This window comes from Ambystoma mexicanum, chromosome 6q, assembly GCF_040938575.1.
Source record: "Ambystoma mexicanum isolate Mex_15411 chromosome 6q, UKY_AmexF1_1, whole genome shotgun sequence".
Taxonomy (NCBI): domain Eukaryota; kingdom Metazoa; phylum Chordata; class Amphibia; order Caudata; family Ambystomatidae; genus Ambystoma; species Ambystoma mexicanum.
This window is the reverse complement of record NC_090937.1, coordinates 645,913,650-645,938,853: the sequence shown is the minus strand read 5'-3', so window position 1 is coordinate 645,938,853 and position 25,204 is coordinate 645,913,650. Positions and strand designations below refer to the sequence as shown.

The 25,204-nt window shown below is 47.1% G+C and overlaps 1 protein-coding gene across 1 annotated transcript in view; it reads left to right on the top strand.

Annotated features, from left to right (window-relative positions):
- AFG2A (AFG2 AAA ATPase homolog A) overlaps window positions 1-25,204 on the top strand; it is a 2,695,729-nt gene that overhangs the window by 833,730 nt on the left and 1,836,795 nt on the right. The window contains exon 10 of the mRNA XM_069631126.1: window positions 14,000-14,154. Within this exon, the coding sequence (XP_069487227.1) occupies window positions 14,000-14,154 (155 nt within the window). The remainder of the gene's footprint in view (window positions 1-13,999; window positions 14,155-25,204) is intronic.

The window sequence follows — 25,204 nt, the reverse complement described above, 5'->3', positions numbered from 1 at the left end:
ACATAAGCAGGAAGCAGAAAGTGTGCATTATAACAGTGAGGTCAGAGGTGGAGGTGGAGGTGGAGGACAACCAAGAGACCATCTAGAGGGAGGAAGGAGCAGCAGATTCTAGAGGTGATTTGTGGAGCTGGTGAGTGTTTTGGTAGTGTGGAGGAGAGAGTAATAGAGGGGAGGAAGGAGAAGAGGGCAGGGGGGAATAGTAGTGGGCATGAGGGAGTAGTTGAGGGTAGGCAGGAATAATAGAGGGCTGGTGGGAGTAGTCGTGTGGAAGAGGGAATAGTAGTGCAGAGATAGTAGGGTAGCAGAAGGATGAGTAATAGCAAAGGGTTGAGGCAAGATCTAAGAGGTGTGAGAACATTGAAGGGACAGGAGATTGATGGGACGGGTGAGATGGAGTGGAGAAGAGGAAAGAGTAGAACATGGAGAGTTCAGAGTGAGTGTGTTATACAGGACTTGAATCAAACAGGCTATTTGGAAGGCACTATCCCAATTCCCATTAGAACACTAAACACTGGATGGTGTAGGGCGGATTAGGAAGTCTGTGGGGGATTTTATTGAGATAACATGTTCAGACTTTAGGTCCTCATTCCTAGCAGAAGATGGAACTAGACAATAGGGGTCAATCTTCTCTAGCTCCTAACCTGGGTCAGGGATGCCTGGGCTAGGGTGGAGGTTGTACTCTAGATGAGAGAAAGAGCGATGGTCATATGCCGCACAAAATCTTTTATAAAAACCCTCGAACCACCTCTTAGACTGGGAATAACTTTTGAGCCTTCGGTGACATGCAAAACAAGATCAACCCCTTTCTCACAGTCGACATACCTCCTTGACCCTCTCCCACCCACACCTGTCACCTCAAATCAGTTAAAGCTCCCCTTTCCTCTCCCCACGTACCCCACCCTGCATATCTAGAGGCAGTGCTGTGCACGGGTTCATTGTGCTACGCAAACCTCTGGGTGTGACGTTTTCACCCATTCTTTAAACACTTGCTTTCCCGCAGCTCACCTCTCCTCCTTATGTGACTTGTGACAAATCAAAGGAATTCATCCCTTCTCCGCAAGGGGGAGCCCCACCCCCTTTGGTGCTAGGGAGGTGAGTAAGTCTGGCATGTTTGTTGGTTAAATGGGAAGCGAACAGGGCAATTATGTGCAGGCCCCCTTTAAAATATATATATATATATATATACTTACAAATGTCTTACATATGTTTACCATAATCGGGTGCAATCTATACAATGGAACATTTTATTTGCTTGCTAGTTAATGAAAGTAAAGATATTTATAAAATAATACATATGCATACATTAATTTTAATCTTTTAGCAATTACAAATGAAAGCTTCACAAATACTGATGTCATGCATGTGTATGCATTACATTTTTGTATACAATCTTCTCATTGTATACTGAAAGCACGTATATGGACGGGTCCTATAAATATGGTAACATACCTAATAAGTTATCTTATGTCTGATTCCGTCAGTGATGCAATCCGTGATGTCATGTATGATGTAATTAGTGATGTCGTTGGTGATGTCATCAGTAATGTGATCTCTGATGTGCAGCATATTGTTGTCTCCTGAACACCCGTGAAGACCTGCTCTCAAATGCGTCACAATGCGTCCTCATCCTCCTTGAACTTTCCTCTGTTTTCAACGCGGTCAACCATACCATCCTGATCAGTTGTCTCCGTGACAACCTGGGCATCACAGATCTCCAATCGACCCTCCGAGGTCCATCTGGGGTCCTTTCTCTCCACCACCTCTCGCTCCACATTTGGTGTTCCCCAGGGCTCTAACCCCTCACCCTGACTCTTCAACCTTTACTTGGCACCTGTGGCCCATCTCACCTCTACCTTCTCTCCTAACTTTCAGTGTTATGCGGATGACAATCGGCTCTCCTTCAGGCTCCCCTCAGCCTCCTCTCCTCTTTCGATCATTCTGGATTGTTTACCGCGATTCAGGAATGGTGTGCCTCTAACGATCTCTGCTTGAATGCCAGTAAGACTGAGATCCTCCTCATTGGGACCCCTGCTCCCAATTTCCCTCCTTGGGCCCTCTACCTGCGCCTTTCTGTGAGGCAAAAAACCTTGGTGTAATCTTCGACTCCACCCTCTCCTTCTCGCCTCACATCACGGACTTCTCTAAGAAATCCCACTACCAGCGGCACCTCCTCAGAGGTATTCTTCCTTTTCCTACTTTCCTCCAGAAGCTCACTGTCTCCAGAGCCCTGGTTCTCTCTAGGCTAGACTACTGCAACAACCTCTTTCTAAATCTGCCTGCCTCTACTCATCGCCCTCTGCAACTAATCCAGAACAGGACTGCAAGACTTGTCCTTGGCCTCAAGCCCAGGAATCCTATCTCTGCAGCCCTGAAATCTCTCAACTGGCTTCCCGGTGGCTGCAAGGATCAAGTTCAAGACCCTCTGCATTGTCCAGAAAGCTTTCTGGGGCCGGGGACCACACTACATCCAACTCTCTCTTCCTAAAAGCGTTCCTTCTCGAGCCCTCTGCTCATTCACCTCCAACTCTTTGACGGTAGACGCTTCTCCAGGCTGATAGTGGGGGGGTCGATATCTCTCCTCATCTGGTGCCTCCCTCTGAAACAGCCTCCCTCAAACTTGAGCAGGACCACCTCAGGTTCCGGAACCAACTCAAGACCTTCCTTTTTGCTTCTGCTTTCGCTCTCTCTCTCCCTTGCTGATATTCTTGTCTGCTGCACTAACTGATTACCTGGCCTCCCTCTCAATCTTATGGGGACCAGGCTCCTTAACGACCAGTAGCCCCTTGCACTCCCTCCGGGCCTACTACGCACTAGGGAATGTATATGCAACCCTACAGTCCCCTGCCTCCTAGCACTTAGAACCGGCCACCCGGTGGCACTTACGCTTTGCTTATTGCACTCTCCCTTTTCCTTCCCCTCTCCCTTTCTCCCTGCACTTGCACCATCTGAATGACGCAAGGACTAGTAAGATTGTTGTTTTATTCCCCTTGTCTCCCCCTTCCTTGCCTTGTCGCGCTAGAAACACTTGTAAACAGGTGCGTTATAAATGACTTATCTCATATGCTGCGCAACAAGGGGCGGCAAGTTAAGATGACTTTGCCTGAATTGTTTGCTGAATTTCTGGCATTTTGCTGTGTTACATTTTCAACTTAACGTCCCTGTAAACTAAAGATTTTTCCCTGGATAATATAATTTTATAGTGCGACAGCCTCACTTTAATAAACAAAGAAAAATACTATATAAGCATTTATGTATTTTGGAAGGTAATCGGTTATATCGGAATAAACTTTTATAATTGAATTTAAAAAGAAATTACTAAAAATATGAGTAATACAATTGATATGTCTATAATTAAATATTTACTTTCTAATCTTTTCTAACTGATTTATTTTGCAAATTAATCAAACTTCGAATTCTTAGATTATCTATCCTCACATTGCACACGAGCACACACTTTCTTTTTTATGTGATTATCTTTTTATAAAACTTCATGTAATGTAATTACAGTAGGAATTCTAAGTTTGAATGGGAACATTGACTATTTTCATAACACTTACTATTAAGTGTTTTTAATTCTATCTATTCTTATTCATTTCTTTACTACATAGAATATTATGTTTCGCTGAAATAGACTTACCTGAATCGCCTTCTTTCCCTGCAATTAAGTATTGTAATTGTTTACTAATACATAAAATTCAAACCATTTGTAGAACGTTACATATTTTTATTTTAAACTTTATAAATTGATAAGTACTACACATGAAAGCTCGACATGTCATCATATCATACTTCTGTATCAGTGTATAATCAGTAATGTCACATTTGATGTAATTAATCTCATCAGTGATGTCATGTATGATGTATTTAGTGATGTCACCAATGATGGCATCAATGATGCCCTCAATTATACCATCTGTGATGTCAACATTGTGGTCATAAACTGTGCAAAACGCTGACGCATAGTTAAGGTGATCTTACTCAAAATGCGATTGCTGAATTTCAAGGGTTTTGTTGCATAAAATCTGATCACTCTAACACTCTCTTAACCAAGGGTTTGTCACTGAATTTTAAAGGATTTGTTGCTATGTATCTTTCACACTAAATCTGATGATCTTAATTCTCTCCTAACTAAAGTTTGTACACTGAATTTCAAGGGTTTTGTTATACTATTGTTTCTTCTGTCCTACTAGCAATAGCCTTCGACTGTGGCCACTGTACATGTTGCACCAATAGGTTTCTTTGGGACCCACTAGCCGTGCACTTGGGCACAAAGATGCATTACCAGGCCCAGGAAATTATTTTTCTTTTCACTCACTCCCCATTCCTGTGGGATTCTACCTAAAATGGCAACAAACTACACATACAGCGGCATTGAACCATGCCCCTGGGATTTCCCTGGTATTGCCCTGATGATGCTTGAAAATCCCAAACTCTTCCCCGTACTCACAGGCACTCACCAAGTCCGCCCCCTCTCCTCTTTCCATGGTCCTTCCACACTCCTCAATTGCTTTTTTCCTCCCTGACCATTAGCCCTATCACTGTTATTAGTTTGTGTGACTCATTTTTGTTCTCCAAGGTGGACTTGATAGAAATGCGAGTGCTGATTTTCAAGGGTTTTGTTCCATTAAATCTGATCACTTAAACTCTCTCTTAACAAATGGCTTTTCAGTGAATTTCAAGAGTTTTGATATACCTTAGTTTCCTCAGGGCCTACTAGTCATGGCCGTCGGCAATGGCCAGTGGCCATGGGCGAACATGTTGCATAGTTTCGTAAGGTCTCACGAGCTATGGCCTTCGACGTTGGCCTCTGTGTGTGTTGCACCAATATCTTTCTTTCGGGCCTACTAGCCATAGCCACTGGCAAATGTCAAACCATTACTTTATTACTAAACCTCCATTGTCAACCCCCATTGTCCCGGCCCAATAGATGTCTGCACTGCAGATGTTAAACCTTTTTTTTCTAACTTCTTATTCCCACAATAATTTTGCAGTAATCATTTCCACTAACAGAAATTCCTGCAGTAGAATAGCGGTTAGCCGATTCCCACGATAATGGGAAAAATTGCTCAGAATTAAAAAGTCTTTCACATCCTCACAGGCAGTCAACATGTGCCCCTTCATTTTTCCTGGTCCCCTCCACCTAAATGCTTTTTCCCCTCCCTAACCTTCTGCCATTACCCCCCCTATCACTCATCGCTTCGTGTCACGCACATTTTATTCTGGGCGTGTTTTGCGGCGTTGCCACTGCAATCTTGAGATATTTCGGCAGTCTTCCCCTGTAATCCAAAAATGTTCTAGCCGTGACTGGCACCGCAACCCACCCTGAAATCCCCAACTTCACATGGTGTCTTGTTTCCCACTCCCAACCAGTAGCCTGATGTGATTGGTATTGCTATTTATACAGCACTCACCGTCCGGCCATCTAAGCACTGTGGTTCAAAACAATCGGTGTTTCCATAGGAGTGACATAGACAGAAGAGTTTTGAGTCTCTTTCTGACGTCGAAAACCTTTTTAGACTCCGTAAGATCATGGGGGAGTTCATTCCAAAGTTTGATGACATCCTTTTTCCTCCTCTAAATAGCGTTTTGAGTTCTTTAATTTGCGGCTTCTCCCGGTAATTTTGCAGGAATCACTTGATACAGCAACAAAAAAAATGTGGGTTTTTGTTTCTCATAAACTCACAGCCTCTCTGCTACAAAGCACTAGGCTGATGTATATATATAAAGTTTTTAATGAACAGGGTGTCACCCCCATGTCTGTCGAATTTTTCAAAAACTACTGAATGGATTTACCCCAAACCATTCAAGGAAATTAAGTCAATGATTTGTGCCCAAATTCTTTCTTATTTGGTCAAATCTGCCAAGCAGTTTTCACACTATGGCTGTTTAAAAACTGCACCTTTTCTCTATGGGAAAATGAATGGGCTGAAACTGTGATGCTTTATTTTCTTAATAACGGTTTCATTTCAGAAGGTTTTGTTCCCAATATTTGCAGTTTGGGGGGAGGGGGGGCCTGGACAAACTTTGTTTTGAAAATTTCTTTCAAATCCAGTTAGCAAGTTAAACATTATTAGCAATAGAATTTTGTGAGAAAATCGCTGCTTTTTCATTTCTGAAATTCTCTCAGCCGCTCTACTCCAAAGTACCATAGGAGATAACGATATAATTTTAAGAGAAGGGAGCACCCCCTTCTTCCTCAAAAATGTAAATAACTACTGGACACAATAACTCCAAACTCCCCCGGATCTCGAGTCAGTGCTACGTGCCCAAGTTGTTTTGTACCTGGTCCAATTCCGTCCAGCAGTTTTCGTTGTGCGCTGGAACACAAATTGGCCTTTTCTGTCTATGGGAAAATGAATGGGGGACTAGGCCAAAATTTTGTTTATTTTGTTATCTTAATAACTTTTATTTTTTAACTGCACTTTCCCAAAATGTCCAGTCTGGTGGGGCCCGTGCGTATAATTGTGTCTGCAAAATTGCAACCAAAACCGTTTCACGAGTCAAAGGTTATTAGCAAATCATTTTTGGGATTTCCTATGGTACTCAACATGCACCTTAACTATAGTGCAGCAATATATTTGTGTGTGTATGGAGGTAATAGTCCATTGTGGTGTAACGATTTCAGAAATCTTATAATATTCAAAAGAAGAGGGGGCATGTCCGGCAGCGGTTTAAGATGGCCACAAGATAAGGGTGCTCTGGCGACCTCTCCCAAACAGGACAAATCACCCCCACACTCTGAATAATAAAATTGTAGAGGGGGTCATGCATGCGTTGGAGAGCCATGGCACCGAGCCTGAACACCGCAGAAGCAGTGACAGAGGAGCAGTGATGCGTGATGTGCACTGGCTGGTACAGATGCATCAAGCCCTAAATCGCCCTCATCTGGCGGGATGTGATACGAGAGGTGGCCCGCAGAGCCCAGCTGTACCTTCCGTAGAGCGGCAGGCTGCCACTGGGGGCAGATCGCCAGGATCCTTTAGTGTGGGAGGCTCAGCACAGGACCCGCTATGTGCAGTGACCGGCATGTGTGAACCTAGGCCCACTGAGCTCCTGGCGGCCGACCTGGGCATGCTCACCTGATCTGTGGCACGAATGTATTAGACCACGTTGAGGAACAAAGGAGCTAAACTGCACGACTTGAGCAAATTAATTGAGCCCCTGTTGGCTGCCACCATAGGAAGTTAAGCCATGCTAACTGTGGGGGTCCGGGACACTTGCGGACTGCTGGTGATGGACAAAAAGCTAGATCCCTCAATGGGGAGGCCTCCCAGACATTACAAGCTAGGGGTAGGGAGAAAAGTGGCTTGGATGAGCTAGATCTGATAGACCTATAGAGGCTAAGACATGGGGTGGAGAGAGATTACTCATTTTATTCACATGTACACCGGGTATACAACCGCATCGACTTTATGCTCGTCTCCCACAATCTTTGAAAACATGTCGAGCAGGTATCCATAGGGAACATAACCATTTCAGACCATGGACCAGTGGAATTGATACTTAATGAAATCGGGGATACTAGTAATGAGCGGAGTTGGACTCTTCTGGTTTTAGTTATTAGGGACCCTGTGGTAGCTAAAGAAATCGAAACCTGTTTAATAAAATATTTGGAATGTAACCATTCTGACCAGACGTCCTCAAACAAGAGATGTGATGCCTGTTAAGGATGTTAGAGGTTAACATCTTGGTCAGCGGGTGAAGCACTCCAGACCCCATACTTCAAAGAACATGAGCGATTATCGAAAGAAATGAATAGCCTGGAGAACCAAGGCAGAAAGACTGGCTCCTGGAATGCTTTTAGCAGGTTTTCAATGATTAAGGGCCAACTGAACACATTTTCCATGAATAAAGCAGAGAGATATTAAGTATCAAACACAAATTCTACATAGGGGCGAACAAAACAGGTAGCTTTCTCACCAGATACCTCAGGACGAGAGAACATTGGATATTTATCCGAGCCATATGGGGAGAGAGGGGACAGACACTTCCACAGGTAAATTAACAGCCTTCTAGAATTTCTATGGCAATTCTACAAAGTGGAGGAAAACGGAAGCGAAAGGTCCAATAAAAATGTTACATAGATAAAGCAATGCTCATGAAAATTACTAAAGGACAGTAACTAGAACTGGACAGACCTATACCAAATTGACAAAGTGCAGCGATTTCGGGGAGTGTTAGGGAGAATTCTCTGTTGAGGCTAATTTCCCAAACCTAGTGAGGCCCCCAGCAGCTTTGCTGGATTTTTGAAGTTTATTTTTTTCTTCTGCTAAGAGTGAGACTCTTTTTATCCCACTCTTAGGCATGATTTGAGAATGTCCTTTGACTTTGTAATGTGTTTTATGGGCTATGGGTTCTTTTACTCTATAGGGCTTCATGTGTTTTTGGGATGTGTGTTACACAGCACCCTCAGTGCAGTAACACAGGGGTGTCATAGTGACCCCCAAACATAGACTCCATACCCTGGGACTGACTACTGTCTCCCAGGGCATGTAAAGTCACCACTGACTTTATTAGTCTTAAATTGTGACCATAACTAGTACGAACCATCATATTGTGGAAGTACTGGTAGGGGTAATTAGATTGCCCCTGGGTCTGTTTTTCGAGGGGGCACTGTGCAGTCCCCCCTCGTCGAGTTTCTGGCTGGTGGCAGTGGTTACCACGCGAAATAGTCCTTAAGAATATTTCCTATGGGATTTTCCCATTCATTTTAAACACACCACTTTTTGGTGCAATGTTAAAGATACCGCCAGGTTATTTATTTAATATTTATTCCCGGTTGGGTCTTTTTGCCAGGACTCGGTTTTAAAATGGCGTTTGTGTTCGCCTCTGTAACCCCAACCCAAGTTGAGCACTTTGTTCCACTTTTTGGCGGGCTTCTCCACAGAAGCCTCCAAAAGTGGTGCCACTCTGTCTGGGTCTACAGGATGTGTGGGAGGGGGGGTTTAGGCACCCTGGACTGAGTTGCCTCGGCAACTCAAGTTGCACTCTGGTGTGATTGGCCCAGTGGTGAGTCGCCCGGCTCACCACTTAGCATGTTTGAGTGATAGCTAGGACTGATGAATGGGGGTTTTCTGCATAAAAGCAGGGCTTTGGGGACTGGAACTTCAGACGTCACAACAGGACCAAAGAATCCAAAGAGGGAGAAGCTGAGCCGACCTGCAACGACGACACCACCGGTGGAGCCCTACTGAACTGACTCACCACTTCTTCCGACGACAGAGGAGATCTTCATCCCAAAGAGTCTTCTTCCTTTGACTGGTGGGGATAACCAGTTTGCCTGCCTTTTCGCCTTCCCGGATCATCTCGTGGCCACCTTGCCTGTGCCTGTGCCAAGCTCCCCGGCAACCGGGATACCACGTTTTACCACTACCGCGAATAAAAGGGTAGAACTCTGCGGTTGGTTTCTTCCCTGGCAGTGCAACGACCTTCAGTTTTCCTCCACGTCGAGATCTTCTCTTCCTCTGGACGATGCCGCGACTTGCACCCACTGCCAGGAACAACTGCCCCCGCTGGAGGATTATCTCCACTTTCAAGGTACTGTGTCCGCCTGGCCTCCCTCGCAACGGTCTGTGTGGGGTGTCTCTTAAATCCTCAATTTACCACTTGGGTTGGCCCTAGGATGGCTAACTCAACTTTTCTGAGCTGAACTAATTCCTTTTTGAAACCCCTGCAAGACTTTTCAAGCCGTTTAAACTGTGTGATCTTGGGCGCATTGGTGTTCTACTCTCTCCATGAGGGAGCCTGGCCTCTGAACTTTTTGCTCACAAGTAGACTTTGACTTTCCTGCCTTGCTGGGTGCTTCTAAAGTATTGTGTTGTGTGCTTTTCCTAATTTCTGCCTTTTCCCTCCCGTTTTCTTAACTTATTGGAGTGCCATCTTTAGTTAAGCGCTCACCTCTGTCTGGAAATAAGTGGTGTAACTAAGACTTGTCTAGTAAGGAATAAGGGATGTACATATATTAATAGTGACTGTGTTTTTGAACTTGCTTACAATAATAGTGCTGGAGTGTTTCTAAGTGTGTCTTTTAATAAATAATTATATACTTTGATACCAAAGCTCTGGTCAGTGTTTGCTTGTGCTACTATATTTTGGTACCTATCTTGTATACTTTATATACTGTCTAACTCTTCTTGAGAGAAGTTGACTGCTCAGTCACAGCTACCAGGTAAATCTGGGTGGTACAGACTGCTACCAATTGGGTTTACTACCAACACCTGTAGTCTTAAGCGTTTTGCAGTGGTCCCTAAGGGAACTGCACAGGTTTCTGCCTAACAGGGAGCTTCCTCAGTCATCCTGACATTGGATGCCAAATAGATGTGACCGGAATGACTGGGGTTTCCTTGAAGAGTCTCTGGAAGCGTTGAGCTTTGGAAATACTTTCAGAGGATGGCTTAAATCAATGTTAGATGACCCAAGCTCAAGAATTAGGGTAAATGGAGGTCTATCTTGCAAGATTAAAGTTAGGAGAGTGGCATGTCAGGGTTGCCCTCTCCCTCTCCTCTTGTTCACCATAGCCATGAAACCGCTTGTGCAAGGAATTAGGGCCAAATGCATGATTAATGTTATTATTTTTGGGAAGGTGGCCCATAAGATTCCCATGTTTGTAGATGAACTACACTTTTTTTCTGATCATACCCCCAAAACCTAATTTGACTACCTCTACAGAACTACAGGATTTTGGATCGGTCTAGAGTTTCAAAATTAATCTGTCAAAACCTGAAATACAGCCTCTAAACTTAAACCCTGAAATGAAACAAAGGCTAATAATTCAGGTTCCTTTCAAATGGTTGGACCATTACATCAGATATCTAGTAGTTAACATGCAGCTATTTTAGGGAATCTATACAAAATCAAATACCCAGGCCTCTTCAACGCTATTAAAGAGGATATGCACAGATGGAGAAGTCTCTGTCTCGTCTGGACCCGATGGACGACATAAAAATTAAGATACTGCCCCTACTCTTATTCCTTTTCCAAGCAATCCTTGTGATCATCCCCCCAAAAAGTCCTGAATAATAAGACATGATGAGGGAGGTCTGGACTTCCAGAGGTATTTCCAGGCATCACAGCTTAGGGTACCATGAGAGTGGTGAAAATTAGGTTCAGAAAAACAATACAGGGTGAAAGACGTGGCAGTGTGGGTGCTCTCTCTCTCTCTCTCCCCCTGTTTCACTCTTTATTTCCTCGTTCACCGTCTCTGCTCACTCTTTTTCCCATCTCTGCTCCACTCCCTCTCTCTCCCCCTCCCTTCCTCATTCTGTCTCCCTCTCCAACTCTTCCTTTCTCCTGCCTCTCCCACGTCATGTCCTGGCCACTGCTTTTTCCTCGGACACAGACTCCATGCTAGTCTTTTGTTTCTCTCCCTTTATTTCACTTTCCACACAGTTTTTCTTTTTGCCTTGGCTGCAATTGTCATTTTGTGAGTTCCTGCCACAGGACGTGATGCTTTGTTCCTATCACGAATTTAGCTTGTCTTGGAGACTGCTGTGAGGCAATGGTTCTCTGCAGATCTGGAGACAGCAAATTACCAGCTTTTTGCATTGTTCCGAACTCAATGTTTCTTCTCTCTTTCCACTGCTCCTTGTGAAGCCTGTCAGCTGATCACTCACAGCAACAACAGACGACCAGGTGGGCCATTTCTCTTTCTACGGCTCTCCTCTTTGCCACCTGTATATGTGTGTCTAATACTAAAAAACACAGCAGACCAAAACTTGGATCTTATCAGTTGGAGCTCCTCCTTAACAGCCAAGTCCACCTGCCAACCTAGGGATTACCTCCACAATGAATACCATCTTGAGGAAACGAGTCTTAACAATAATACCAATGTCTTTAAGTAGTTATGTTTGATGACCTTATCTCGAAGGTGGGAATTTTTCAATAACTTCAAACGATCAGCTGATTAGAGGAAAAAATCCTAGGAAGAAGTCAAGCCTTACACCTTATTCCATTTCAAGGAGTACTCATGAACTGCTGGGGGTTTCTGGGTTGGCTGTTTGTGGATCCTCGGCTTAAGAAGCTGCATGTCTGTTTAGGACGTGGATGTATATGTCGAGGGCATGGCCCAGTAGAAGAATCAGCCGCCATCCCAGAAAACACCACCTCCCGTAATGTCGATGCTGGGTGACAGTGCTATGAAACTAAAAGGATTGCGTCAGGGTTCTCTGCAAATGAGCGCGCAAGTTGCGGCGAATTATACCGCACGCCAGCACATGCAATCTCGAAGTATTCCCCTCCATAGCTTCGCAATAACGCCCCCGGAAAGCATGCAAATGATACGCCTTTAAAATGTTACCGTGCAACTGCTGCAAAGGTAACAGTCGCCAGGCCCCTTGGCACGCCCAGAGGCAGACTACAGATCCGTAGAGGAAGGCTCTGCAAGCAATCTGCCAAACGCCGATTCCCTCTTGCTATTTATTGTTCAGCTCGATTCTTCTAGAAAATGAAGTGCACGTGTTTTCTGCCTTCTCTGCGAAACCTAATGTGTGCGTTATATACAAAGCCTTCCCTGTAAGTGCGAGTTGAACACTTTCAAATGTGCATTGTGTATCTTTCAAATGGTAAATATGCATGGTCTAATGCCAGCCCATCCCAACCTTTCTAATGAAACCTGATTTGTGTGAAAGTAACACTGCCACGCTAAGGATCCCTTCAAGCAGGAGGTTCTTAAACCAGCTTTATTTCTATGTATAAAAGTGCATTTACAACTGGAGTTCACGAGGAACTAGGTCGCACAGACTAATATAAACATTAAATCCATGTGTTTTTTATTTCTATCAACATCTATATCTCCAGTCCTCTTGGTATGTTAATAACCTAACGGAGGTTTCATCTACTGCTTGTGTGATGTTTGTTTTTCTTCCCTTGAATAAAGCCACTTGCTTTTGTCATCTTCGTGCTCAGGGTGTCAGTACTTAACACATGCCACCTTGTGCCTGCATCTGAAGCATGGGCTGTGGATTTGGGAGCTGTGCATTGAAGCACCCATCGCTGTAGAATTCACTTCATCTGCGCACATGTTTAGAGCGCCCACACCTGGCAACCCCTCGAACACAGTGGGACATCCATGCACACCTGCCCGCTCCTCTCTCCCATAGAGAGGGGTATCTAATTAGCCATGGCCTCACTTTAGTTGCACCCCATCCTGGATCCCAGCTCTCGGTCCAATGTCGAGGCCCCAAATGCTGAAGACCCAGTTATCCAGACTTGGCACCTGTAACTTCGCCTATTTGGTTTCTCTGGGTATACATGGCCCACGTGTGGCGAGCATGTACCCGTCTGCTCACAGGTATTTTATCTACCCTCCCTCCAGAAAGACAGGCATGGACCCAGATGAGCAGTTTCCTTTTCAGATAGATCTAGTAGTGCAGTGTTACAGTGTGGCCCTGTCTTTACTTTCAGGCAGCATTTAGACTCAGCCGAACAATGTCAGGCTTCCAGCCATCCATCAGTTCCTGCTACTTTGTCACATGTGCTGCACAGTGACAAAGATTAGCTCTAGCATGGGTTCCAGCAGGCGTGAATGTGGGGGCTGAAGACCAGGTGTGCATGTAGTCCAGTAGAGGTCTCCAATACGCCAGGGATACTTACTTAAATGTTTTTAAATTAAATGATGCACGCCACTCCTCCAGGTTTCTCAATGGGCGTGTCAAAAGGCGGGCGCTTATGAGTTCTTCATCACGTGACCCTCGCCTATGCCTGCCTTTTGTTTCTTTTTCCAAGTAGGTTTTTAGGCTATACTCCCAGTCTTCAAGTAGTGATGCTCTGTTTGGGAACGACCAGAGCAGAAAGTAATCCTATTTCCCCTGGGCTGGCAATGGTGCTTCCACATGGGGCTGCTGGTTTTCTTTGCAGAGTTCCGCCCCAGCCTTTTACAGCAGGCCAATCACTGTGTCCATTTCCTGCCAACGCGCGTTGGCAAAGGGGCAGGACATCATTTGTCACTGAGCTTGTGTTTGTTGGACCAGGATCATATCAGTGTGTTTGACTTTCTCCCCAGGCCTGAATGCTGTGCGGCGAGCTTTGGGAAATCTAAGCAGCCCTTCTGACAGCGAGGTGGCTGGGTCAGTAACGATTGCTTTCAACGACTTCCTGCACGCCATGAATGATGTCCGGCCCAGTGCCATGAGGGAGGTGGCCGTCGACGTGCCAAAAGTAAGTTATTACTGCAATATGCAGGGACGGGTTCCCCGTGGCTGGGGCTCGTGCGTGATGCACTGGGAGTAAAACAGGAAACGCATGCTGCCTTTAGAGGCCTCCACAGATGCTAGAGAGTGGTGGTGGTGGTGGTGGTGATGATGCTGCCGTAGTTGGGGATGCTGGCGTCGCCAAACCACTGTGGCTCATGGGCTGTAACCAGGGGTGTTGCTAAGTCTAGAAAAGATCCGGGTCTGTCAGGACTGGGGCCTAGCTAGCCTTTAGCCGCCGAGCTTCTATCTGGGGCCACAACCAAAATACCCAGAGTATAGCCCCCGAAGCCCCCCACTAGCAACGCCTCCCACTGTAAACTGGGTGTTGCGGATTATTCCTTTCTGGAGATTTTAACATCGCACTATGTTGCCTCTGCGTACCTATGCGTTTATTTAGTTATTGCTCTGGGTATATTGTAAAAATGCACTTTAAGGGACAACTGTTGCACGATTGCCATTATTTATTAAAAGCTGCGGCTTTCCCTGGTGATCGAATCTAAGTGAATGCTCAGTATCGTTTTTTTAAAGTTTTTTTTAATTGTGTTTAGTTGAATGAACAATATTGTTAAAAATGCAAATTCGTTTTATTTCACTGCCATCGTACCTTGGAATTGCCATCTATTGGAATGTCATTTTATGTAAAAAGTATGCCGTACGACTGATGTCACTCAAAGTTTGTTTGTTTGTTTGTTTGTTTGTTTGTTTGTTTATTTATTTATATGGCGCACCTTACCCAGGGGCACCAGGGCGCAGGCAGAAGATAATTCGAAGCTTACAATGTTGCGGCAATATACACAATGAGGGAATGATAGGGATAACCAGAATTACAAGATAAGAGATGTACAAATCTTCAAACATACAAAGTCAATATCTATGCAGGGGTAAATAAACAAATATACAAATATGTACAGGGCTGTTAGAGGCGGGTACTCCTGAGAAGAGTATTCCGGCTTACAGGATTACAGGAATGGGAGGTATGGAAGTGTATGCAAATCTTCATACAAATAGGTCAATATCTATACAGGAGGAAGGTGTGCAGATGTGTGCTGTAAGGGCTGTTAGAGGCGAGGGCGAGGTCATGGGCAGGGTATCACTATCTATACCTAGGTATAGAGAGTGCAGCTACAAACAAGGGTTGTTGGAGTTAAGGTGACTGATGAGGTGTTTTCTTAAGTGTAAGTATGGTTGGTCAGCTCTTAGGTTATGTGGCAACGAATTCCAGAGCATGGCAGCTTTCACCGGAAAGCTGTTCCCACCAATGGTGGAGAGTTTGAATCTGGGAATTATCAGGCGGTTGGAATTGATAGTTCTTGTTTGTCTGATGGAGGACTTTCTCTTTACCTTGTCCATCAGGTAGCTGGGGGCGGCATTGTTGAGGGCTTTATGGGTTAGGGAGGCCAACTTTAATTTGATTTTGTTGTCTGTGGAGAGCCATTTCTGTTGGCGTCTAGTGGTAGAGATATGATCTCTCTTATTAATGCCGAGGGCAGCTCTCAAGGCGTTATTTTGCAGGATTTGAAGCCTGTGGATAATGGCTTTGTTAGCGCCACTATAGATGGCATTACAATAATCGAGCCTAGATAGTATGAGTGCTCTTGCCAGGATCAAGCAACTGTCATTGGAAAGGAATGGTCTGCCTGCCCTTATTAATTTGCAGGTGTACGCCGTGGTAGATGTTAGTGAGTTGACCTGTTTATTGAATGACATAGTGGCATCTAGATAAAAGCCGAGGGTTTTTACTTCCCTGGATACTCTAATGAGATTGCCATCTATGTTGAATTCAGCATATTCAAGGCCTAATTTGTTGATGTTGGCGGGGGAACCTAGGATGATGAGCTCTGTCTTGTCATCATTCAGGCATAGACCATGCGATGCCATCCATGCCTGAATGATGAGATATACCCTATTCACCAACTCCCTGTCCTTACTGTGATCACCTGAAAGTGGGAGGAGAATCTGAGTGTCATCAGCATAGTTAGTGTAGGTGACACCCAGATGGTCCAGATCGTCGAACAGGGGTTTGGTGAAGATGTTATATAGTGTGGGGGAGACGCATGAGCCCTGCGGGACTCCACAAGTAGTAGGAGAGGGGTCTGCTGCTGCTGAAGGGGAGAAGACTCTCATGGTTCTCTCGCTCAGAAAGGACTCAATCCATTTGATAGCTTCTGGGGAGAAGTGAGCGGCTGAGTCAAGGTGTTTGCAGAGGACCTTGTGGTCGACGAGGTCGAAGGCCGCGGAGAGGTCGAGTAAGAGGAGGAGTGCTGTCTTACCCTTGTCCCTAAGATCAACAATTTGGGTTTTCAGATCGATAAGGGCTGTTTCCGTGCCGTGAAGTGGGCGGAAACCTGATTGTCTGGAGCCTAGTAGTTTGTGTAGTTCTAAGTATTTTTGAATCTGGACGTAGGCAACTTTGTCCAAGATTTTCAGTAGGAAGGGTACGGTGGTGATGGGTCGGTAGTTAGTGGGGATGAGGGGATCGAGCGTCTGTTTTTTGAGGAGGGGGAGCACCCAAGATTGTTTTAAGTTGGCGGGGATGCTGCCTGAAGAGAAAGAGGCGTTTATGAATTTGGAGATAAAGGGCGACAGGTCTCTGGCTGCGTCCTTTATTATGTACGCGGGGCAGATATTGCCTTTACAGTTTGAAGGTTTAAGGGAAAGGATGATTTTCTCAACCTCCAGGGTAGTGGTTTTAGAAAAGGTGAATGAGTTGATATGTGTACTTGGTGTGGCAGTGGGCGGAGTTGTGGGAGGGTTAGTGAGGTTTAGTGAGTCTTTTTCTAGTTGAATTTTGTTTTGTAGGGTGTTTATTTTATTTGCTAGTGCTTGTTGTATGTCTGTGCACCAGGTCTGGTTCTTAGTGCAGGTGTCGGGTGTAGCAATGGGTGACTCAAGTTCCTTCAGTATGGAGAAGAGCTCCTTCATACTTGAATTGGAATTGGCAATGCGGATGTTATAGGAGTTCCGTTTGGCTAAACAGATTTCAGCTTTGTAATGACGAGAAATCGTGTCAAGGATGGCTTTCCTTTCGCTGGAGGGGCATAGTTTCCAATCGGCTTCACATTTTCGCTTTTTTAGGCGGAGGGCTTTCGTGGACTAGTGTAGTGGGATCTAGGTTGTCTGGTAATGCGTTTAAGGTTGGAAGGATAGCTGGGATGATTTTTTCTATTGAGATATTTTTCTTGTTTCTTGTGAGGCAGGGTGGTGCCAGAGACACGGTTGTGGTAGTTGATCTAGAGGTCAGTAGGTTGAAGGAGACCAGCGAGTGGTCGGTCCAGGGTAGTGGTGTGGTGGCAGTGATGACCGCTGAGCAATTGGCATCAGCAACCCAGTCTAGGGTTCTACCCTTCAGGTGGGTGGGTAGGTTGACTTTTTGAGAGAGTCCGAGTGAGGATATCGTGTTGGCTATGGTAGATGCATGTGAGTCTGCTGGGTCGTTGAACCCTAGGTTGAGGTCCCCTAGTAGCAGTAGTTGTGAGGTGGTTTTCGCATTGTTAGAGATTAGGTTATGTAAATCTTCCTCAAATGTTCCAAGTGGACCTGGTGGTCTGTAAATCAGGTGGATAGTGAGGGATTGGGTATGATTTATGGGGAGTTTGGCAGTGAGGGATTCACACGACTGCAGAGTTTGAGTCGGGGCTAGTCTGAGAGCTAAACTTGCTTTGGATATGATGGCGATGCCACCGCCCCGGTTACCTACCCGGTCCTGCCTAGATATAGTGTAACCGTCTGGGATGGCCAGCATTAGAGATGGGCCTGCTGCATTGTGGAGCCACGTTTCGGTTAGGGCAATAAAGTCTAATTTCTCTGTGATAATTAGGTCTGCTATATCGAGGGCATGTGCGACCAATGATCTGGTATTTAGGAGAGCTCCTTTGTAGGAGTGTACATTCGTTTTTACCGAGATGTTTGTATGGGTGATAGGTTTGGACTTGGTTGTGGGTATAGTGGTGCCTTTGGTGGACCTTTTGGCTTCACGTTTGGAGTCAGACAGGGATCTTCGGGGCGGCTCATAAAGTTTAGAGAGTCTGGCGCGAAGTTTGTTGTTTCTTTCAGTGGTAGGACAGGGAAAGGAGGCAAGGGTTTTGGGTCCTGACTTGCAATAATATCTTGGGTAGGAAGGGTCAGGATAGTATCTAGTTGTGTGGGAGTTGTTGGTGAGATTGGAGCCTGGCTGGGGAGGGGGGGCTCCTGACTCGGTCTCCTGGATAGGAGTGTCTGGGGATACGGGCGTGGCCATTGCGCAGAAGATGAGTAAAATAGTTAGCATTTTCTACAGTACTGCGCTAGCGTTGTGTGGGGGTGGTAGTAGATTCAAATGGCACAATTGGCAATAATGCAGTGGGGTATCACCTAGATTCAAATAACACAGTAGGCAATAATGCAGTGGGGTATCACCTAGGTTCAAATAACACAATTGGCTAGATTCAAATGACGCAATTGGCACTAATGCAGTGGGGTATCACCTAGATTCAAATAACACAGTAGGCAATAATGCAGTGGGGTATCACCTAGGTTCAAATGATACAATTGGCGGTGAAGCTGTGGGGTATTACCTAACAGTCCTGCACATGGGTTATGCATTTGGATACTATTTCCAGGGGTTTCCTGGGGAGTCACAGACGCACATGATGTTAGAGACAATGGTAGCTGGCAGTAATGCAATAGTGAAAGGCCAAAAGTTACCTAGTATAAAGTGGGCAGAGGGTGTTGTCGGCGGCAGATTTAGGCGTAAACAGGCACAGAAACAGGTGTCAGGTGGCAGCGTTGGCTTACCTAGAGCGGTAGGGGCAGAGTTCCTGGCCCTGGCTCCTATGGCTCCAAACAGGCACCCAACAGGCCTTAGTGTGGCCTTTGTGAGGGCCGGCGTATCCGCCTGCCGGCGGATGCTCGAACAATGTAGGAGGCGGTCTCAGCCTCGTTTTGGCGCCGCGCTGCACCCGGCATGGAGAGGTCAGGCAGGCCTCCCGACCTGATCAGGCAGGTCTCTAGGGACCTCCTCGATGGTGCTGGCGGCTTCCAGGAGGGGGAGAGGGCTCCTGCCCTCTTCCCTAGGCAGATGATGCGGAGTGAGGGAGACACAGGCACCCAACAGGCCTTAGTGTACTTGAGTTTCAAAATACAGCAATTTGTTGCCACTTACAAGACATTTTTATCGGTTTTAACGTTAACAATGCAAACGTTCTGATTTTGGTATTCTCACTTACCCGTTTGCTTTGCATTATTTGCTGCGTTTGATTTTTGTCAAAAACATTTGATTTATTGAGTAAAATAGTTGCATATAAGCATATAGCTCTAATAAGCATTTGTTCACGTTCAAGTTGATTTCAACCCAAAATCTACCCCCTTTTCCTACCTTTTCCCCACTCAATACCACTCATGTTTCATCACTTAATTTCTTCACTCTACTAGCCACTAAATTAAATACCACAGAAAAACTTGAGGAAATCACCGATTTGGTGTCCCATCTTTTCTTCGCTATTAAGGCCACCTCAGATATATTGGCTCCTGAAAAAAATCCAGATGATAAAATCTGAAGCAATAAAGAAATCCTGGCTCAATGATAGTACCAGTGAAGTAAGAAAGATAAAGAGCACGCAAGCGTGAATGGAGAAAGAAGCCCAGCCCTCTCACACTTGGCAAATACAAAGAAGCAGTAGATGCCTTTAAGAAAAGCATCCTTAAGGCTAAAGCGAAAAACTACAATTTCCGGATTGAGAATGCTCTAACCAACTATTTAAAATTCTAAAGGAATTTAAGTCTCATACATCTCCATTCCCTCCTACAAAAAAGGACTCCGCTTGGTGTCAATCTATTCAGAATAAATTCTCAACTAAGACTTCCGGTCATAAACTGGCTATTGCTAAACAGCAGGCCAGCCTAGCATCGCATGAAACCCCTTGGGAAATACATCAACCCACCCACTCTTTAATTTGAGTGTTGCAGCTTTTCAAATTCAGAAATTCTGGACATAGTGAAAAAACTTAAGCCCATTTCATGCCTTGGAGACGTCTGCCTCACCGACGTCTTGAAGGGATCATCAGATGTTCTCATTCCCTGGATAACCAGAATGGGTTAATGTGTCCTTCAGGGATGGGATTGTGCCTGCCTCTTTGAAGGACGTTTGGATAACTCCCCTTCTAAAGAAAAATATCCTCTACCCAGCCATAGCCAAGAACTATAGGCCAATTATCAACGTTTCCTGTGTATTGAAAATCATAGATCGAGTAGTGTATTTACAGCTACAAAAAATCATAGAAGAGAATGAGATCCTTAACACCCATCAATCCGATTTCGGAGCCCTATATGGAACAGAGACGGCCCTATTGTATCTCAAATCTAATATTACAGGGAATCGTAGAACAAGGTCACCCAGCCCTATGCATGCTATTGGACCTCGCTACAGCCTTTGATCTTATTGATCACAATTTGCTGCAGGAGAGGTTGAAAAACCTCGCCAACTGTTCAGAGGGTCGTGCCATTGGATTACATCATTCTTGGGACCCAGAACATCTAGAGTGGCAGTAGAGAATGCCCAGGCATTAGCAATCTCTTCCACCTGTGGAGTACCACAGGGATCTTGCCTTTCTCCAATCCTGTTCAATATCTACACCAGACCTCTTCTTGACAGACTGGCTGTTAAATACGCAAACTACGCAGATGACAACCAGGTACTATTCAAACTCACTGGGATACACTCTCAAGATTCCAAAATTTGTAAATGGAGTTTACCTGGAAATGCAATCATGGATGGCACGGAACTCCTTGGGTCTGAGTAGTGCAAAGACCGAGCTTCTCATACTCTTACGTCCCATCTCCTTTCCTCCATACTGTATGGGCATCCCTTCCAAGGGACGAGAGACGGAACCTTTTTCACCAGAAAAAAACCTTCTTCCCCCTTTAAATTTAGAGGCACGCTGTGGTGCGGCCCAGGGAGCTTGTGCTGCCTTGACCCCAGCGCCACACCTCAGTCCCCTTTTCTGCATCGACTGGAACAGGCTGAATTCACCAGCGCTCCTGGGTTTGGGTTCGGCCATGTAATTCCACGCATGGATACTTCTTCTCTTTGTCTTCTTTTTTGTCTTTTTGTCATTCAGGTACTCAGTCTTCAGGCGTCACCTCCCCGGCGCATGTCGACTTCTACAGGGTTCAGCAGGTGTCCATCCTGCAACGGGCTGTTCCCAACTTCAGACCCCCACGCCCTCTGCCTACGTTGCCTTGGCCCAGACCATGGTCGGCAAACTTGTTCAGTGTGTGGCTCGCTGTCCTTGAAAGCGCTGAAGAGCAGACTAGCCAGGTGGAGGGAGCTCTTCCAGAAGTCGCCTCCAGAGGACCTCAAAAACTTTGTGAAACATCGAACCAAGCCCAATGTAGGGCCGATATTCTCCATCGCACCCTGCAAGGGAGACTCCTTCCCAGGGACTCTCCCGCGGGGGAGGGACCGGTCAGGTCCTTCTACCAGCACGTGCACTGAGGCTGCTGCATCTACCGGCCTCCGTGCCGAGGGATCCTCCCGGGGACAGTGTTGAGGGACCGTAAGGTTCTTTTACCGGGTCTTCACCCAAGGGGCTCCGCCCTTGTGCAGGCACCATGGCCAAGGGCCATTGCCCTAATACCGGCAATATGTCAGAGGGGGCGCCTTAATGCAGTTCTACTGACCCCCGGGTCGAGGGTGCCACACCTACCGGGCCTAGGCAAGAGGAGCAAGGAAGGCCTCGTGATCCACACGCAAGAGTCTTGGACGAGGCCGGGCCCAGCGGGCTGAGCAACACGTTGCAGGCACGTGGCAGGCAGCTCGACAAAATGGCCACCACTCCAGATAGAGGAACCCGTCCAACGCCATTTCAGGAATTTGGCGAAGAACTAGTGTCCAGGTGGGACTGGCCTCAACCAGGTTCGTGGCCTACAGCCTACTACCCCTCTTTTGCACAGGGCAGCTTTCCTTTGCGTCCAAATGGACAGGGTACGCAGCGGCTCCAGCAGCTCTGCGTTACCCGGTCAGCACCCCCTGCTACCGCCTCGGTCAGTGAAGAGGTCTTCTTCGAAAGATTCCTCGGCCTCATGAAGTTCCCTTCCTGCAATGCTAGCGGCACCACAGACGCCTCTGTCGGTGCCCCAAGCCCCGGCGCAGGCACCTCCTCCGACTTCCTGGCGCCGCCTCAGGCGGCTCCGTACCAGCCTCTGCCACCTCCTCAGCCTCTGGCCACGGTCCCTTTACCCCAGCCTCCGCCGCCAATTACTCTTCCTCCTCCACAGGATCCCCCAGATCCACAGTATATGGATGAGGAGGAGGCTCCAGATGCGCTATCTTCAGCCAGGGCCTTCCACAAACGTCTTGCTGGGCTGGAGGAGTATCTGGGCCTACCCCAACCCGAGGTCGAACAGCCGACAGAGGGGGTTCTGGCGGAGGTCCTCACACAATGCCCCTCTGCCAAATTTGGAAATCCTCTGCAGACGGATGTAGTCTCCCTGGCCAAGAAGGGCTGGCTCAAACCGCACTCAGCCCAGCCGGTCAATCGACACCTGGACGCCAAGTACAGGCAGATGGAGGGTGATACACTCTTGCTCTCGGGCCATCGTCAGCCACGCTCCTCTGCGATCGCTGCGGCATCACTATACTCCAAGCCTCAGTTGTCCTCAGCCGCCTCCTGCAGCATTGCTAGGCAAGGAGGAGAAGATCTTGGAGGCGTACGGCAAGAAACTCTATTCCAACGCATCCTTACATCTTCGATCTTCGTCATGCCAATGCAGATGCCATGCTGGCTGCCGCCAGCCAAAGATTATGGCGGGAAATGGCGGACTTCCTTCCGGAACTCCCCAGCCAGAGCCCATCACGCTTTAAGGCAAGGCTTATGGCGCACGATCTCATGGAATTCACTGTGGCCCATATTGACACCTCTGGTCGTGCCATCTGTATCGCCACGGACATGAGAAGGACAGCCTGGCTCCGGGCAGCAAAGTTCAGCCCGGATGTCCAGAAATGCATTGTAGATCTACTGTTTGAAGGGGGGGGGGGCTTTTCCACTCCTCCACGGACGAGGAGCTGGACAAAAAGAAAAACGGCTCACAAACGGCCAAGTCTTTATCCATCTTGACAAAGACCACGCCCAAATCGTACACCCAATTTCAGCTGCGCTCAGATAGGGGTCGTACGTATGGAGCGTTCCGAGGCTTTCAGGAGCGTAGATCCAGGCAGCCGGACAGCTCACCGTCTCGGAGCCGGCACAAGCAACAAAAAGGGGATGGGGGAGTAAGGGCTTTTTCCAGTCCCCCTCCTCCGCGACCGCCTTCGAGGGAAAGAAGGCATGACATGCCCCTTTGGGTCCATGTGTCTACGGTGGGGGCAGGCTTGCTCTCCAGGCACATTTATGGCACCAGAATTTTGTGGACCCCTGGATCCTCTCCATAATATCCACGGGGTACCGCCATCCTATCCCAGCCTCTCCTCCCTCCTCCCCTCCACTCCCACAGGTTGGGCTAGCAACCCCTTTGGCGGGGATCCGGTCGCTTGTAGAGAGCCAGGCAGTGTAGGAAGTCCCAGCCTCCCAGCGAGTCTTTGGCTTTTACTCCAGGTTTTTCGCCATTCAGAAGAAGAACCAGGCGGGCCTGAGAGTTGTGCTGGACCTTTCTACCCTCAACCTCTCCTTACCCCTGCAAAAATTCAAGATGGTTACGCCAGCTTTGATAACAGAGACATTGGACAAGGGAGACTGGATGTGCTTCCTGGACCTGAAGGACGCGTACCTACACGTCTTGATTTGGCAGCCCCATCGTTCTTTCCTTCGGTTCAGGATCGTGGACTACCATTTTCAGTACAAGGCCCTTCTGTTTGGCCTCAGCGCGGCCCCTAGGGTCTTCACCAGGCTCATGAATGCGGTGGCAGTCCTCAGAGCGCAGGGCTTCCACATCTACCCATACCTGGACGACTGGCTCGTCAGGGCTTCATCTCCAGAAGTGGTTCACCACTCTTCCCATGCCCTTATGAACACTCTGCACGATCTGGGCTTTTTGCTCAATCTCAAGAAGTCGCAGCTGCAACCCACGCAGACTCAGACATTTTTGGGCCTCATCTGGGATATGTGCTCCCATAAGGTGTTTCCTTCGGAGGACAAAATCTCGGCTATCAAGAAGGCCACCACCCACTTCCTCAGCAGAGAGTTGACCTCGGCATGGTGGTACCAACATCTCCTGGATCTAATGGCAGCGGTCCTATTAGCCGTCCTGCACACAAGACTAAGGATAAGAAGGATTCAGCCGCACTTCGCTGCATCATGGAACCAGGAGCGGGGCTCTCAATCTGAGATGATCAACGTTCCTCCATCTCTCCACCCGGACCTTACTTGGTGGTCCAGAGACTGCAACCTACGGATGGACAAGCCCTTTCGAACGCCCACTCCACAGGCCACCGTCTCCATGGATTCCTCTCTCGAGGGCTGGGGAGCCACCCTGGACGATCTCTCTGTCCACTGCACCTGGACTCGTCTGGAACAGGAATACCACATCAATTGGCTAGAGCTGAACACCATCTGGCTGACGCTCAATGCATTCCTACCACTTCTAAGGGCAAGGTTGTCCTCATCCAGACGGACAACTCGACCCGCATGTACTACGTCAACAAGCAGGGAGGCACCAGATCCCCACCTCTGTGCAGACTGACGATCAACATGTGGAAGTGGGCCCTAGAAAACGACATGTACCTCACGGCAGTCCACCTCCCGGGGGAATCCATCCTGGAAGCGGACAGGCTCAGCAGGCTGGGAACTGACAATTACGAGTGGCAGCTAAACTACCTCGTTATTCAGGAGATCTTCAATAGGTGGGGTCACGCCCAAGTGGATCTCTTTGCCACCTGGCACAACAAGAAGTGTCCCCAGTTCGCATTCTGCCAAGTTCAGGGCCCCGGCTCTCTGGGCAACGCATTTCGCCTCCAGTGGACCGGCATGAAGGCCTATGCCTTTCCACCCATGCCCCTGATTATCAGGGCCCAGTACAAAAGAATATGGACCAGATTCTGCCAC